Raw genomic sequence first — 17,435 nt, 5'->3', positions numbered from 1 at the left:
TAAGGTAAAGTTAAGGTAAACTTTACCTTAACTCTACCTTGTCAACGGTTTACCTTAACTCCGTTAAGGTAAAATTGATTTAATTTTATTCAGTGTGGACGAAAAATTTTGAAATTAGGTATGTTACACAAAAAACTCATATTGCCAAAACTACTGAAAAAAATTTAAAAAATATTAAATTAAGAAACGTGTTTTCTTCCTATTAATTAAGAACAAAACTTAATAGTGCGACTAGATTGCTCTTTAAAGTGATGCGCTCAAGTCCAGAAAAACAGAAATCATTCATTTTACTTTTATACTCTCCTTCACTGCTTGGTGACCGCAGATAATTCGGTAATTTATCGCTTTTATGCACACATTGGCGAATAATGAAATCCTACCATACCTTGCGTTTTTATTTTTTGATTGATCTTGAGATGTTCTGTTAGATGTTTCTGCTTGAGTGTCAAGAGTCTGGCAACGTTTTGTTGGTTTATGTCATTACGAAATCTCATTATTGACAACTTAGAAACCAGCCGTTCAATTGCAAGTTTTTTGCCCGTATTAGAAGACGTCTTCTTAGACCGTAGTTTTTTTTTACAAAAGACCGTCACACTTTGTGACCAAATTGATTTACGGATTGACATCTTAGTTTTTTTTGATACGCATTATAAAAGATTCCACTAAAATACTTACAAATAATCGAAATGAGCAAGAGTCAAAGAAAACAAAAAAATGAATATGGTTTATGACATCTTAATCCCATTGTTTTAATATTCAACACTAAAAATTAGGGCAGTATAAATCTTTGTCGGGAAATCATGAGAAAATTTAAAAAAGTTTTTGTCTGAGTTTTTCGAGGAAAGGGTTGGAGAGAGCTACTAAACTTACGATCATACTGCCTTCTAAACCACCTTCGTATTTTTTGTATGAAACTTTTCCCAATGACATATAGAACAAAATGGGTTCATAAATTTGAGAGTTTATATGTTTATTTGAGACCGAGAAATCTACTCATCATTTATGTTTTATGTAAAAAACTTTGATTGAACTAATGGTCGAAATCTAAAATATATAATTAAAAAACTATTTTCTGTACTAAACACTCTACTCGTGTAATAATTGCAAAAATTTTAACGCGAGTTGCGTTAAATATGCAAAAGGTATACAATTGTCCTTTAACATTAAAAAACCTAAAAAAGGAAAAGCAATTGAAAATGCTGCATTTTCTATATATATATATATACTGACCAAAAACAGCGATTGATAAAACCTTCATCATTAACACAACATCAAAATAGCAAATGATTGATTACTGCTTTATTTTGAAAAATCATTTGAAAACATCAACTAAATTATTTACGCATTATTGGATGAAAATATAGACGGATTGAGATCCCAGCGATCACTAAAATCAAATTATAACAAAGAACGATAAAATTTTGTCAAAAATTTTTCTCCTACTATGTTGTATAATTGGAAAAACTACTAAGATACGACACAAGAGAAAATAAAACAATTCTTCTCGTGAGAACTTGATATTATTAAAAAGAAATGCTAAGGCTCGATAATCAAAAAGAGTAATGAAAAATGAATTACAAAACAGATGCATGTAGTAGACTAAATTTTCTAGCTCAATTGAAAAAGAATTTAAAAAGTCTTATATCGTGTAAAATGATTAAACAAAAATTCAAATCAGAAGGGTTCAAATCGCTAGGTGGAGGCTGAATGGGGATGGTTATGGAGTCTGAGGGGGCTCAAACTCAAAGGTTAAGAAATTTTTGGAGAATGGAAAGACACAAGATTCTAAGAGAGCTGCTCAGCCATTCCATGCCCTCGGGATTTTGTCTGTTATTTCCGTTTAGAGGACGAAAAGTTCAGAACAACAGGTGAAAATTCGTTCAAGCAAAAAAAATCGCTCAAATAAGACCGATGGATTAATATAATTGCTAAAAACCTAGCTTGAAAGCAATTAAACGTACCTGATAGCAATCGACTCTGATATATACAGAGCTTCTTTTCGCTGCCTGCTGAGGAAACACAGCTTGACAATTTTTCGAGTAAAACTGCAAAACTTTTCATTTTTTCATCTACATATAAATGATTAATTATCTCCCAACTGTTTATTCATCCTAGTATTTCAGGAAAAAAATGTGACAATTTTCCAGCATTAATACCAACCAACAGACAATTGTTCGATCTCCACAAAAGATTTGAATGTTACAAAATTTAACATAAAATTTTCTTGAAACCACTAGTCTGCTATAATACACCTTCGGATATTAGAATTAAAATCAAAGATAAAATTTCAAAAAAACGTGGCGTATAACTATTCATATTTCTTTTTATATGTATGATAATTTGTGAAATGTTGCGAGGATTCCAGTTTCGATCAGTTTTTATCAGTTTGTATTTTTCGAGGAATTATCAAATCTCCAAAATATAATCATTACCGACTAACGTTGGGCGAATTGCTCTCAGACGACCGGCAAGCGGTTGGCTCTGGCAATAGCTAGCCACGGTTTAGTGAGGCTAGCTTCACCTTAATTAAAGGGGCGTGATATGAGCGCAGCGGGGGGAGCACCACAGCCAGCGATGGACAACAGTGGGCAAAGGCGGGAGTTGATCTTTGGCTGCACGGGGCCCTTACGGCCTGAACGATGTGACTGGGTGGGGATTGTGGGGGAGCTGGTGTGGGCATGGCAAGGGGGTCAATTTCTAAGAACCGCTTTTCATACCATAAGTATAAGTCTCCAAAACAGTCTGTGAATCGCATACTTGGAGACTGGTGAGCTCAACGGCTCTAAGAGACTATCTCTATCTCGTTTCACAGGACGAAAAGTTTAATTGGTCAGATTAAAAAAAGACCAAGCAAAAAATCGCATAAGAAGACCAACAGTATTAATATAACTGCTACAAACTTTGTCTGAGAGCAATTAACAAAGATTTCCTAAACATGCTAGTTGAGTCATTTATGATAAAACATTTGTATTCAAATTCAGCGTCAATGAGGGTATTAGATGATGCATAACGCCACATAACAGCAGCTGATGTGCGGCATCAAAAATGAATTAAGGAAAGAGCTAGAGAAAAAAATAAGGAAAAGTAAGAGCAGGAGAAAAACCCAACCAACAGAGCGAAAGGGAGCTGGAAGCATTTTAGCAACTTTTACTTTTCTAGACACGTTAATAATTAAATCATATAAAAAACAAAAGTGCGAAAATTTTAAAGAACATTTTCAGAACGCGCATTAAAAACAGTGTTCCAAACTATTTTTTGTCTCTGGTGTACCTTCTTGTAGACAATCCGCACAATCTGCAAGACGTAAAAAGTTTCGTTGGCCACTAATGGTCGTTAAACATAGAAAACGACAAAAAAATGTTCAAAAACTTTAAAACAATCGCAAACTTAACAAAATCAAGCTAAAATTCGAGGTATTAAAACCTCCAAACCATTTCATTGTCTCAAGAGACTATGCAGTATCCCCATTTAAAACTCTAAAAATAGTTTTTCTAGCACATAAAGATCCATAAACTTGGAACATGGTAAAAATTTTCCAAATATTTGAAAACAAAATTTAAATTTTATCCAAAAAATTCTAAAGCTGGAGCCATTAAAATATTGGTAACCATTCCATTACCTCTAAAGCTATGCAGCAGCTAATTATCAAACCTAGGAGGAGGTCCCTGGTGCCAGACAAAACAGAAAAATTTGAACAAAAATTCAGATTTTATCCAAAAAAAAACTTTGAAATTCTTGCTGTTAAAATATTGAAAACCATTCCATTACCACTAGAAACTATGCATTATCCTATTAGCAAAACCAACAGAAGGTTCCTTGGCTCTTGAGGCCAGAGAAAACTGAAATGTTATATCCAATTTCAAAAAACTTGAAAAAAAGTGCAAAACTTTTTTAAAAAATGCTTAAGTTTATGACTAAAATCTTGCAAAACATTTCATTACATCAAGAAACTATGCAGTGATCTATTATCAAACCCTAGAAGCGGGGGCCAGTTATCAAACCCTGATCTATTATAAAACACTAAATTGCAAGTTTTATCCAAAAATTGATCAAATTTGCGATATTTAAAAGTTGAAAATTATTCCACGGCCAATAAAAGTTTCTCAGTATCCTATTACCAAACCCTTGACGAGATTCTCTAGCCCCTGGGGCAGGAAAAACTTGAAAAATGACAAAAAATTTCAAAAAAAATGATATGCAAATTGAATTTTAAAAATGCTAAATTTCGTGAAGTCAAAAAGTTGAAAACCTTCCCATTACCACTATAATCTATGCAGTATCCTATTATCAAACCCTAGAGAAGATTTTTTTTCACCCGCGGCCGAAAAAAACTTAAAAACTGACAAAAAAAATGTCAAAAAACTTGAAACAAATGTGAAAATTAGTATATTGCGTGTTTTTGTTTGGAGTACCAAAACATATAGCTCTTAAAATGGACTTAAAAAGAGCTTATGTCTTGCAAATGACCTTTATCAGCTTTAAACAGTCTCAGTTCTGGACTGGTCCAACAAAAAATTGAAAAAAAAACACGAAAATTGCAAAAGTTTGGACTCAAATACTCCTGAACAAGGACCTTTAACCTTAAAATACGTCCTTCCCAGTAGCTTCAGCACACTACGCATTAGAGGGACTAGTTAACGAGGATAAGGGCCTCTAATTAAACTTACTTCCCGCTGGGCGCTACCTGTTTATCCCGTTTTTAAGGACGAGAAGTCAAATGTGTCAGACAAAAAATTGGTGAGGCGAGAAATAGCAAAGAAAAAGACCAACAAGACTAATACAATTGGTACAAACTTCGTTTGGGAGCAATTGATAAGGCAAAGATTGTGAAAATGAAAGTTCTGAAGATCTCAGAAAACAAGCATAGAAGCTAGTGCATGAGATTCTAAAACAACAATGAGCGGAAAAATAAGTGAAATAGCGGAACTTCACGGTGTTTCATCAGCAATCTTCAGATCTCTGCGATTATTGTCCCTCGCACTACAGAAGTGAGAATTTTTTTTAATAGCTGGTAAATTTTTGAAAGCTGAATATATTTTTTGTCATGTAAAGGTTGGACCGGTCCGGCTTATCCTAGGTAATTTCTTAATATTAATAAATTTCTCAAAACGCGCAAAATTTTTTGAACATCTTTTTAATTCAAACGTCAGGGACAGCTAACCTGCTTTTCTATAACTAGATGATTCGATTTGGTTCCCACAAAATACTTCGCAGCTCAATTATTTTTTATGACTACAACATTTTGTAACTTAAGCCTCAAATGGTATTTCTTTACATTCCAGGCATGTAGTTTAAGAAAATATAACCAAATTTCGCAACCTCAATCGGTACTTGTGCCTTCCTTGTCTTTTCTCTGATTGGCTAGATTTCCGCCTATTAAAAACATCGTTTGATGAAGAAGAGTGAATTAATTCTCTGTTAGTTGCAGAGAAGAGCAACTTGTGTAACACTAAAATAAAGACTGATGTATCGATCATCGTACACTAACAACTAAGCGCCTGGCTAATCTAACTAACTTGAGTAAACTAACTTGGAAAGTAAACTACACGCTAATAAGCAGGAGTAACTAATAAATTATGCTTCATCAAAACATCGACAACAGGTATATCAGATCATAGTTATTATTATCTCAATCATACCATAGCTTCATATATCTAATCATAGAGCATAAATCTACCAAATTTCCAATAATTTAGGAGAAATGATACAAAACTCAGACTGAAATTTGCTTTTCCAAAGTTGTTTTTTTTTAGTTTTGCATCAAATTTATATAGCGGCTGATAGTATTTGTTGCTAGCTTTAATAATAATTTCTTAATAAATGACAGCGATTTTCTAGCTGATATTGAAAAAAAAATGATACGCAACATCTACTTTCAACCAGTTCCTACATTAAATTTACCATTTGATTTTCACAAACATTCAGAACACACTTGCCATTAAAATTATCAAATTCAGAGGACAGACATCAAAGGAAAAAATAAGGACTACAATAGCAAATGTAATTCTAAAAGAAAATAAATTAAATGACGAAAGAAGGCACTATTTTTAGAAAAAATATTAATCAATTGGTTAAATAGATAATCACCATGAAAGAAATGTTTCCCCATTAACCCAATTAATCGATTTGTTCAAAATCGGTTCCCCTGACAAAAAATGCATTAACTATAGGATTAAACAAGAACAACCGAAATTTTGCCCCAAGTAAAAAAAAATCACAATTTTACAAATGGGCGGATAAAATCAATTCAATTTATATGAAAAGCAATTCCAAATAATTAGCAGAACCGAATCACGTTACTACTAGAGCGCAAAGGTAATTTTCATTGCTATTAGAGCAACACCAATGCGATTATGACAGGCTATACTACTTCAGCGCAACAGAGATAGGAAATCATTGTAAATCGATTTCAACAATCATCGACAATCTTCACAATCAGGTTCGAAGAAATATACCAACCACTTTGGAATCAAACGAACATGCAAATGCCCCCTGATATAATGTACGCATAAAATGTTCATAACATTTTAAAACTATTCTGCGTCTGTTTCTTAGCTGTTTCGGCTCACTTGAGTCAAAATTGTAACCCATTGTCGTCAGGACCTCACTGATCTGGGTTTAAACTTTTCAGAGAAGTATTTATTACTACGAGCAGTTACAATTTATGCAAAAGGCCAATCTGAAATCTCCAGGGATGATACTGTTTATCGAGCAAAAATTTCTTAATAGGCTGCAAATTTGTATTGGAAATCGATTAAAGTATAATAGACGACCCTCGGAAAAAATAGTTCCCAAACAATTGAGATTTGCTCGTCTGGATTCACAAATAATAACTAAACGGTCCCATTAACCCAAAATTATTTTTATAAGCAATTCTTTAGGGCTTGCAATTGACAAACTCTCAGCAAGGCCATTTACCATTCCATTACCTCTAAAACTATGCAGCAGCTAATTATCAAACCTAGGAGGTCCCTGGTGCCAGACAAAACAAAAATTTGAACAAAAATTCAGATTTTATCCAAAAAAAAACTTTGAAATTCTTGCTGTTAAAATATTGAAAACCATTCCATTACCACTAGAAACTATGCATTGTCCTATTAGCAAAACCTACAGAAGGTTCCTTGGCTCTTGAGGCCAGAGAAAACTGAAATGTTATATCCAATTTCAAAAAACTTGAAAAAAAGTGCAAAACTTTTTTAAAAAATGCTTAAGTTTATGACTAAAATCTTGCAAAACATTTCATTACATCAAGAAACTATGCAGTGATCTATTATCAAACCCTAGAAGCGGGGGCCAGTTATCAAACCCTGATCTATTATAAAACACTAAATTGCAAGTTTTATCCAAAAATTGATCAAATTTGCGATATTTAAAAGTTGAAAATTATTCCACGGCCAATAAAAGTTTCTCAGTATCCTATTACCAAACCCTTGACGAGATTCTCTAGCCCCTGGGGCAGGAAAAACTTGAAAAATGACAATAAATTTCAAAAAAAATGATATGCAAATTGAATTTTAAAAATGCTAAATTTCGTGAAGTCAAAAAGTTGAAAACCTTCCCATTACCACTATAAACTATGCAGTATCCTATTATCAAACCCTAGAGAAGATTTTTTTTCACCCGCGGCCGAAAAAAACTTAAAAACTGACAAAAAAAATGTCAAAAAACTTGAAACAAATGTGAAAATTAGTATATTGCGTGTTTTTGTTTGGAGTACCAAAACATATAGCTCTTAAAATGGACTTAAAAAGAGCTTATGTCTGGCAAATGACCTTTATCAGCTTTAAACAGTCTCAGTTCTGGACTGGTCCAACAAAAAATCGAAAAACACGAAAATTGCAAAAGTTTGGACTCCAATACTCCTGAACAAGGCCCTTTAACCTTAAAATACGGCCTTCCCAGTAGCTTCAGCACACTACGCATTAGAGGGACTAGTTAACGAGGATAAGGGCCTCTAATTAAACTTACTTCCCGCTGGGCGCTACCTGTTTATCCCGTTTTTAAGGACGAGAAGTCAAATGTGTCAGACAAAAAATTGGTGAGGCGAAAAATAGCGAAGAAAAAGACCAACAAGACTAATACAATTGGTACATACTTCGTTTGGGAGCCATTGATAAGGCAAAGATTGTGAAAAGGAAAGTTCTGAAGATCTCAGAAAACAAGCAGAGAAGCTAGTGCATGAGATTCTAAAATAACAATGAGCGGAAAAATAAGTGAAATAGCGGAACTTCACGGTGTTTCATCAGCAATCTTCAGATCTCTGCGATTATTGTCCCTCGCACTACAGAAGTGAGAATTTTTTTTAATAGCTGGTAAATTTTTGAAAGCTGAATATATTTTTTGTCACGTAAAGGTTGGACCGGTCCGGCTTATCCTAGGTATTTTCTTAATATTAATAAATTTCTCAAAAAGCGCAAAATTTTTTGAACATCTTTTTAATTCAAACGTCAGGGACAGCTAACCTGCTTTTCTATAACTAGATGATTCGATTTGGTTCCCACAAAATACTTCGCAGCTCAATTATTTTTTATGACTACAACATTTTGTAACTTAAGCCTCAAATGGTATTTCTTTGCATTCCAGGCATGTAGTTTAAGAAAATATAACCAAATTTCGCAACCTCAATCGGTACTTGTGCCTTCCTTGTCTTTTCTCTGATTGGCTAGATTTCCGCCTATTAAAAACATCGTTTGATGAAGAAGAGTGAATTAATTCTCTGTTAGTTGCAGAGAAGAGCAACTTGTGTAACACTAAAATAAAGACTGATGTATCGATCATCGTACACTAACAACTAAGCGCCTGGCTAATCTAACTAACTTGAGTAAACTAACTTGGAAAGTAAACTACACGCTAATAAGCAGGAGTAACTAATAAATTATGCTTCATCAAAACATCGGCAACAGGTATATCAGATCATAGTTATTATTATCTCAATCATACCATAGCTTCATATATCTAATCATAGAGCATAAATCTACCAAATTTCCAATAATTTAGGAGAAATGATACAAAACTCAGACTGAAATTTGCTTTTCCAAAGTTGTTTTTTTTTAGTTTTGCATCAAATTTATATAGCGGCTGATAGTATTTGTTGCTAGCTTTAATAATAATTTCTTAATAAATGACAGCGATTTTCTAGCTGATATTGAAAAAAAAATGATACGCAACATCTACTTTCAACCAGTTCCTACATTATATTTACCAATTGATTTTCACAAACATTCAGAACACACTGGCCATTAAAATTATCAAATTCAGAGGACAGACATCAAAGGAAAAAATAAGGACTACAATAGTAAATGTAATTCTAACAGAAAATAAATTAAATGACGAAAGGCACTATTTTTAGAAAAAATATTAATCAATTGGTTAAATAGATAATCACCATGAAAGAAATGTTTCCCCATTAACCCAATTAATCGATTTGTTCAAAATCGGTTCCCCTGACAAAAAATGCATTAATTATAGGATTAAACAAGAACAACCGAAATTTTGCCCCAAGTAAGAAAATCACAATTTTACAAATGGGCGGATAAAAATTTATATGAGAAGCATTTCCAAATAATTAGCAGAACCGAATCACGTTACTACTAGAGCGCAAAGGTAATTTTCATTGCTATTAGAGCAACACCAATGCGATTATGACAGGCTATACTACTTCAGCGCAACAGAGATAGGAAATCATTGTAAATCGATTTCAACAATCATCGACAATCTTCACAATCAGGTTCGAAGAAATATACCAACCACTTTGGAATCAAACGAACATGCAAATGCCCCCTGATATAATGTACGCATAAAATGTTCATAACATTTTAAAACTATTCTGCGTCTGTTTCTTAGCTGTTTCGGCTCACTTGAGTCAAAATTGTAACCCATTGTCGTCAGGACCTCACTGATCTGGGTTTAAACTTTTCAGAGAAGTATTTATTACTACGAGCAGTTACAATTTATGCAAGAGGCCAATCTGAAATCTCCAGGGATGATACTGTTTATCGAGCAAAAATTTCTTAATAGGCTGCAAATTTGTATTGGAAATCGATTAAAGTATAATAGACGACCCTCGGAAAAAATAGTTCCCAAACAATTGAGATTTGCTGGTCTGGATTCACAAATAATAACTAAACGGTCCCATTAACCCAAAATTATTTTTATAAGCAATTCTTTAGGGCTTGCTATTGACAAACTCTTAGCAAGGCCATTTAGGCCACTTGAGTCGAGAAATCCTGGTTCCAAGAGTATGAAGACCAGAGGCCACCTAGGCCGACAAAAACAAGCAAAGAAACCACAAAGAGTTAAAGAATTGATAAATTGTTAGACAAATCAATCACATATTTGCCATCGAAATATCAAAATCGAACTGTGGTTCATCCATAACAACACTGCTACTATTTCTACAGTTGGCGTCAATCATAGGTCCTGTAGAAGTACACCTGTACACATTCTGAGAACCAGGCGGCATTTCATGAGCTGGATTCTCCTGACGATTACTCATCATGCCCATGTTGAACTCTGGCTGGGGTCCTGATACTTGGACGATCCCAGTTGGGTTCATTGGAAGCTGTGCGCTTGGAACTTCGGGTGAGAAATCAAGGTCCATTACCACGTTGCATAAATTGATCTCAGCTGCCGACATCTCATCTGAAATGGCTGTTGTTGCCATACTTGACATCGGTGGTTTGACGTCTTGTCCTGGCGAGGACAAGAACATGGGGTTTATTCGAGTTTTGGAATGTACAATTGGAGTACGATGCCGTTGTTGATTTTGAGCTCGTAAGCTGTCGGGAGAAACTGTTGCCCCTTTGGTCAAGTCTCTTGCTTCGTTGTGCGCTTGGCAGAACTCAGTCGTCATGGCCGGAGTTAAAGGCTCTGCTTTGATACTCATATCTTCATTAGGGTTCCGCAGCGCCATATTACCGGCACCTCTCATGCCTTGAGGTGTCACAATTCTCACGGGAAACTGTGTTGCAGTAAAAGGCCGACCTGGGGTCATAATTATTGGCGGAACACTGCGTAACTTGGCTTCAGGAGTAACGCCAGCTTGTGATTTTTGTTGCTGGTAAACAGGAACTGCGGAAGCAGCAGATAATGCGGTCGAGTTATTGTTGCTTAAAAGCGTCAGCAATTCCGAATTCGCATCAGATGTTGAGTTATGATCCAGTGATCTGGGTCCAGTGACAGTCGGAATCCTTGAAAGTGAGGGACTCTGACAAGCTACTAATGGGCTGATATTACTGCTATTTGGGCCTTTCTCTGACATTGAAGATTGCTGTCGAGATGTTGATAGTGGAGTGCCTCCCGAAGACTGATGATTGCCGATTCCCAGAGAGGTCATGAGAAGGCCGTTATTAACAACTGAAAGTCCGGCAAAGAGGCGTCCTGATTGAACTGCTTGAATAGACACTTCTTGATCGGCTGTTGCCTTGGGAATACTCACCCCCGCCTTATTGCATTGCGCCTCCAGGTCCTAAAATTTAGTTACTGCCTTACAACAGTCAATTAAAATTGAGAACGGATGACCATAATAGATATAAGCCCTGCGATCTAACCGTAATCTTCAAATTTCGGAACATTCTACCCCAACCAATACAACCCCCCTCCAGAAATCACTTAATATAGTGTACATGGTACCTCTCAATGGGTCTGTTGCCCTCAAATCAATAGATGATATAGCACCTCTTCGCCTTAGACAAAGACGTAATATAACCAAGACCTTCAGCTGCTTCAAATACAGCCTGGTGGTTCAGCATGATCGAACAACAATATACATGGTTTTGCTATTGTCCAACGGGCTTGACCACAAAACTCAATCCATTGACTTACGACATGCTGATGACTGCCAACTTGACTTTAACGAGATTGAGTTTGATTACTCACCGCTATCCTCTGTACCAGACAGGTTGCAACCTTGTCCAGATCCTGTATCTTGGATGACATCAACTTGTACTCTTCCTCCAGCTGCCTCGCTCCTCTCACATAATCACAAGCTGACTTGAGAATATTGCCCTTATTCACTTTCATGTCCCTAAAACACACAACCCACATTTTAAAAACAAAAAACTTCAAATCACTAAATTTTCAAACGGTTGCGGAAAGAAACCCCCACGGAAAAAACCCCCACTTCGTTTTAGATAGGAAATAAACCCCCACGGAAATAAACCCCCACTTTACTATTAAAGAGCTGCGCATTTAGCGCGTTTGGCCATGCCTCGCGGGCCATGGCCATGCCTCAGCGGCCCGTGGGACTTGATATGAAACTATCACAACCGAACAAATTATGACGACCGAAATTCAATTTTAAAATGGGGGTTTATTTCCGTGGGGGTTATTTTCCGTGGGGGTTTATTTCCTATCTAAATTTAGGTGGGGGTTTTTTCCGTGGGGGTTTATTTCCTAGACCCCTTTCAAATCATCTGACATGGAAACAACAGCTTATTCTAGTTGAGAAGCATCAAATACGACCCATTATGGTATGACAATTGAAGACCAAATAAACTTATAAACTAAGTACAACAGGAGGCTATTATAAGCGCATTCATCATTCAAAAATAACTTGTAAAGGTACATGTTATTTGTTGCAAAATAGATCTCGTGGTAGTGAATATTGTAAGAATTCTTACGATTGAGTTAAACTGACTTCATACGCAGAAGAGAACTAGTATTTTTATCTCATGGACTTCAATCGCATTGAAAGTCGGAATCGGTCGGCGCATGAAGTTGATGAAACTAGCGGACCCTTATAAACGCCAAAAGATTAAGAGCACTTGAAACTTTCACTGATTCAAGAGTTACATGAAAACGATTCTATTTGATACAACTTATTCTAACAATGAGCAAAACAACTAACTCTTTTCTGGGTAGCAGCGTTCCCAATTCTTGTATTCTGTCATTAATGTGATACCTCCGCCGCCTTTCAACTAAAATAAGACAGACGTCTGACATAATTTGTTGTCAGGCCATATAAATTTATTTAAAATAGAGTCATCGCTACTTACCCTTGTTATGATTGTCTTTCTTTATCCGATCTTTCAGGTCTTTCTCTGTTGCTAAAGCACAACACAAAATCAAATGTCATTCACCTGATAAAATTATCCACAAATAACTAATGAACTGACATCGCATATTAGACACATTTTCAAAAAATTCCTGCTACAAAAACTGAAAATTTTTCCCCAACGTATAGGAACTTTCAACGCAATTTTTTTTCCTCTCTTGCAGAAAGTATACTATTTCACATTTAAACTCGGGCTGTTTTCATCGAAACTTTTGCCAGATTCTCAGTAACTTCACAGATCTTTATTTGAAGCCGAATAATAAAAATTTCTCGGGAAAAACTTATACATCATTAGCATACTGGACAAAGTCGCATTATAATTGTAAGATCATTCTGATAACCCAATGCTATCTGTCTATTGCAAACCTCTATGGCCTCAAAGTGCTAAAATAGCATGTGCTAATGTAATGTCAACAACTGTATAGAATACATGTGGACTAAGCTTGGCAGAGAAACTAGAGCAAATTATTAAAGTTCGGATCAAAATTTACTTGAATGTGCTTCACTCAATTCAATAGTGGGGCGATTACGGGCAAGGTTTTCAGGACACGACGTTGAGAAAGGGATTGATGAAGCTGAAGAAGTCCCAACCCCAGTCCCACTTGGCAACACTTGTGAAGCGGAGTCATCGCCAAGATGGATGAATTGAAATTGCGGATACTAAACAACATGCAAACAATCATTTAACTTACAAGCAATAGTGACCCTCAAAATTCAGACACCTATTTTTATCACTTAATCAGATATTCGCGCAGAATATTTATTTTAAGCTTGTATATAAATCAACGATTCATTTTTATGTGCACTGGCGGGGTTGGGTGGCTTTTCCAAACTCATAATTTAGCAAGAAATAATAATCGCATTTTATAAAAATTACGCTTGCATTTAATCAGCGGATGTCGCGAAAATCAGTTCTCGCTCCGATCCGAAATTTTAAAGTAACGTCATTATTTCGTCAATTTAGCGAATGTTATATCACGCCAATGAAATATTAGATCATTATTAAAGTATTTAAACGATTAACGACACAGATTTTGGAGACAACTAAATCATATTGGTGACTTTACTCAGTCTTATTGGTGTCTCCATTTTTGATTACGCATAATAATATTGTCATAAGATTTGTCGATGGATCTTAAATTAGTTCCTACTAGAGACTGCAGCTCAATTTATTGCTGATGCAATCAATATCAATTGTTGCGTAAGAAATAGCAAAGGCAATTTTAATGAAAACTGTAGAGGTTGAAATCAATACAACTGAATTATGGATCTGCAGTATTTGCGCATACCAAAAGATCAACAATTTTAGACAAAATAATTTCCAGCTACCTGCTCTGATTTTTCTAATCATCAGCTGACCTTTTTTGGTTAAACAAAATTGTATTTATAAAAAGCGTAGACGTACAGCTGCAGAAATTATAATACCTTGCCCTACAGTCACTCTTAGACAGCTACGTCCTCCATGACCTCAATCCCTCCCATTAAAGTTAGCAAAATCACTCTGAAAACTTTTGTAAAGAAAACTTCCTTTTGGAAGAAAGCACCAGTTCAGCAATACTATTGATATAACATAGCCAGCAAACTGTCGGAAAATAGCCGCCGTTGACCCACTTAACGCACATTGGGATTGAAACAGAAAAAATTAAGAGTTAGAAATTGACAAAATTTTTCTAATTGTGAACTTTTTTTTATTTGATGTGCAAATTCTGCATATTCGGCTAGATTCTAAAAGTACAAGTAATTAAATTTCAAAACTGAAGGCTATTAAGCATAATACTAATGCCAGCCAGCAATCGCTTTAATGAACACTGATAACCTAATGTATTATGGCATAATGAACAGGCATCATATGCTTATCCTGTTTCTTTTGATTTTGCTCTTTTGACTTTGACCGTATTCGGTACATTGCGTAACTCAATGCTTGAAAAATTTTAAAATCTATTCAGTTGAAACAGCGAGTGAGGTAAGTCAGAAGTCAAGCGTGAAAATCGTGACCTATGTAAAACAAAAACCATGATCAAAAGGTAAAGCGAAATAAAAAACATAGCAGGACAAGACCTGACGTACAATTCAAAGAATTTTCATTGACTGAACAAAACCTAGACCGAGAACGGACTATGAGTGATTTGGGAAAACCAATTAAAACTCCAATTCGACTTCAAAAATCATTAAAATTTGTGAACAGATCTTAAAAAAAAACAGCGCCCCAATACAATTCAAATTCTTTGAATTTTAAAAAGGAGAGCACCTAAATAATAGCCGTTGAGAGGCTGACGGTGGCTATCAATAATATATAAAAAACGGCATATTTTTGAACACTTCCTTTAAAGAAGTAATGGAAATTCAGCAGTTAAGATTCAACAAGGATGAACAATGAAGTGCGTTCACAGAACATGTTCTGATCTTTTCTCCAAAAGCTCATCTGTTGAAATATAATAGAAACAGCTATTTTAACCTCAAGTTCAGCTATCTCATCGAACTAAGCAGTTTTTATAGAAAAAAAAACACACAGCCGCCAAGTTGCCGGAAAATAGCCGCCGCTAACGCGCTTGATGCACATCGGTATTGAAACAGAAAAAGAGGAGCTAAAAGTTGACCATTTTTTGTGTTTAATTTGGCATTCAGTTTCAGTTAGATTCTAAAACTAAACTAAGTTCACCTAAACTGAAAGCTATTTATATTAAGCTTAATACTAATGTCAGCTAGCAATCACACTGAACTTTGATAACCTAATGATCTATGACTTAATGACCGGGCTTTATATGTTTATCCTGTTTCTTTCGATTTAGCTCTTTTGACTTTGACTGTATTCACTTTATTGTGTAATTTAATGCGCGAAACAAATTAAAATCCAATCAGTTGAAACAGCGAGTGAGGTAAGTCAAGTCAAGCGTGAAAATCGTGAAATATGTAAAACGCAAAACGCATAATCAATAGTAAGAAGCAAAATTGCCCACTATTCATTGAATTATCAAGAAATCAAAAAAGAAAATTTTGCTCCTAAAAATAATTTCCTAAAACAACGCTTTGTATACATTCGACCCTAACATAACAAACTTATTTCAAAAGAACATTTATACCAAATATTGAAAGAATGGCTTCCACTGTTTATAAAACCGCCCGCGTTTATTCTTGAAAACAATCGAATTATTCAAACAATATTTCAAACAAAACTTTTTGGTTAGATGAAGCGCTTTTCTTTCAAAAAAATTAATCTGAAGTTACATCACCGGCGGGAAAAAAATGGGAATTTTGTCGCTGTGATGAATTTGCCAACGTCGGATGAAATGCTCTCGAACGACAGAAGGCGGCAATTTAATTTTGAGGGTTGTAGCTTGGAAATGTTTTATGGGTCTAAAAACTGACCCCAAAGGGGGTTTGAACCCTAGACCTCCAAGTTGGCAATCTAAAATCTTAATCAGTTATCTAAAATGGCTTTGATTTCCATTCCCTCAAAATCGCTTTATTAGCAACAAATTTTATTACAGAATGAGAACAACTGAGATCACTCAGATATGGAAAAACTAGAGTTTGAAAACGTCGAATAAGCAGTCAGAGAAGGTTCTACATTAAAAACGCCAACGCTGAAGTGCAAATTTTGCATAGAAAAGACACACGTTTACAAAAATTGCTTCAGACTTTGTTCGAGAGCAATTAATGAAAAACCGTGGTTTTCCAATATCATGGTTCCAATTCGCAGTATGTTTAAATAGTCTCTTTATCAATAGAGCCATCATTAAGCTAAGCCTCTGAGTAAACACGCAACATTTTTATAAAAATGATTTATACTTTAACTTCTTTGCTACAAAAGCATCACAACAAAATCATTTAAAGGAATAGATGGTTTCGACGAATTTAAGATTTCAGTTTCGTACCAGCTCGGGCTCGTACCCATGCCCTTTATGTAGCAGCAATTGTTTGTTCAGCTTCTTTGGCTTTACTTTGTTGTATGTTTAAGGAGCGCTAAGGCTTGTGCAGATAACGAGCTTCTACATGGTGGCCTAGCGAGTCGCAAAACGCATATTTACATTAGGCTTCATGTTTAGGGAGCGTTAAAACGTGCAAGAATATGAACTTAAATATGGTGACATAGCATTCGTTAGAGTTAATAAATAGATTTAAAAATTGTCTCGCACTCAATCGGGTTCGAACCCATGCCTATCGTTTAACAGCCTTAGGTTCTATTGCGTACGCTACCTATGCGTATTATTTGCGTCTATTACCCTATTTATGCTTTAGCCCTTAGCCCACAGAAAGTCTCTCGCTAGAGAAAATCCCAAATTTGGCCAGAGCTTGACCACCACTTCATGTTAAAATTTGCAACTTTTGAAAATTTTGTCGTCTGATAAATCACAACACAATTTTCGTCATTCAAGAACTT

General features: G+C 35.3%; 1 protein-coding gene across 2 annotated transcripts in view; it reads right to left on the bottom strand.

Annotated features, from left to right (window-relative positions):
* Positions 1 to 8,689: 8,689 nt before the first annotated feature.
* LOC142353574 (uncharacterized) overlaps positions 8,690 to 17,435 on the bottom strand; it is a 59,829-nt gene continuing 51,083 nt past the window's right edge. For both annotated transcript variants that reach the window (XM_075405852.1, XM_075405851.1), the window contains exons 5-9: positions 13,546 to 13,714; positions 12,996 to 13,046; positions 12,848 to 12,917; positions 11,878 to 12,025; positions 8,690 to 11,467 (exon numbers count right to left, since the gene is read on the bottom strand). In XM_075405852.1, coding sequence (XP_075261967.1) covers positions 10,328 to 11,467; positions 11,878 to 12,025; positions 12,848 to 12,917; positions 12,996 to 13,046; positions 13,546 to 13,714 — 1,578 coding nt within the window. In that variant the 3' untranslated portion in view covers positions 8,690 to 10,327. The remainder of the gene's footprint in view (positions 11,468 to 11,877; positions 12,026 to 12,847; positions 12,918 to 12,995; positions 13,047 to 13,545; positions 13,715 to 17,435) is intronic.

This window comes from Convolutriloba macropyga, chromosome 14 (assembly GCF_964194025.1).
Source record: "Convolutriloba macropyga chromosome 14, txConMacr16.3, whole genome shotgun sequence".
Lineage (NCBI taxonomy): Eukaryota > Metazoa > Xenacoelomorpha > Acoela > Convolutidae > Convolutriloba > Convolutriloba macropyga.
Note: the sequence above shows the minus strand (reverse complement) of the source record. Positions and strands in the feature narration are given on the sequence as shown.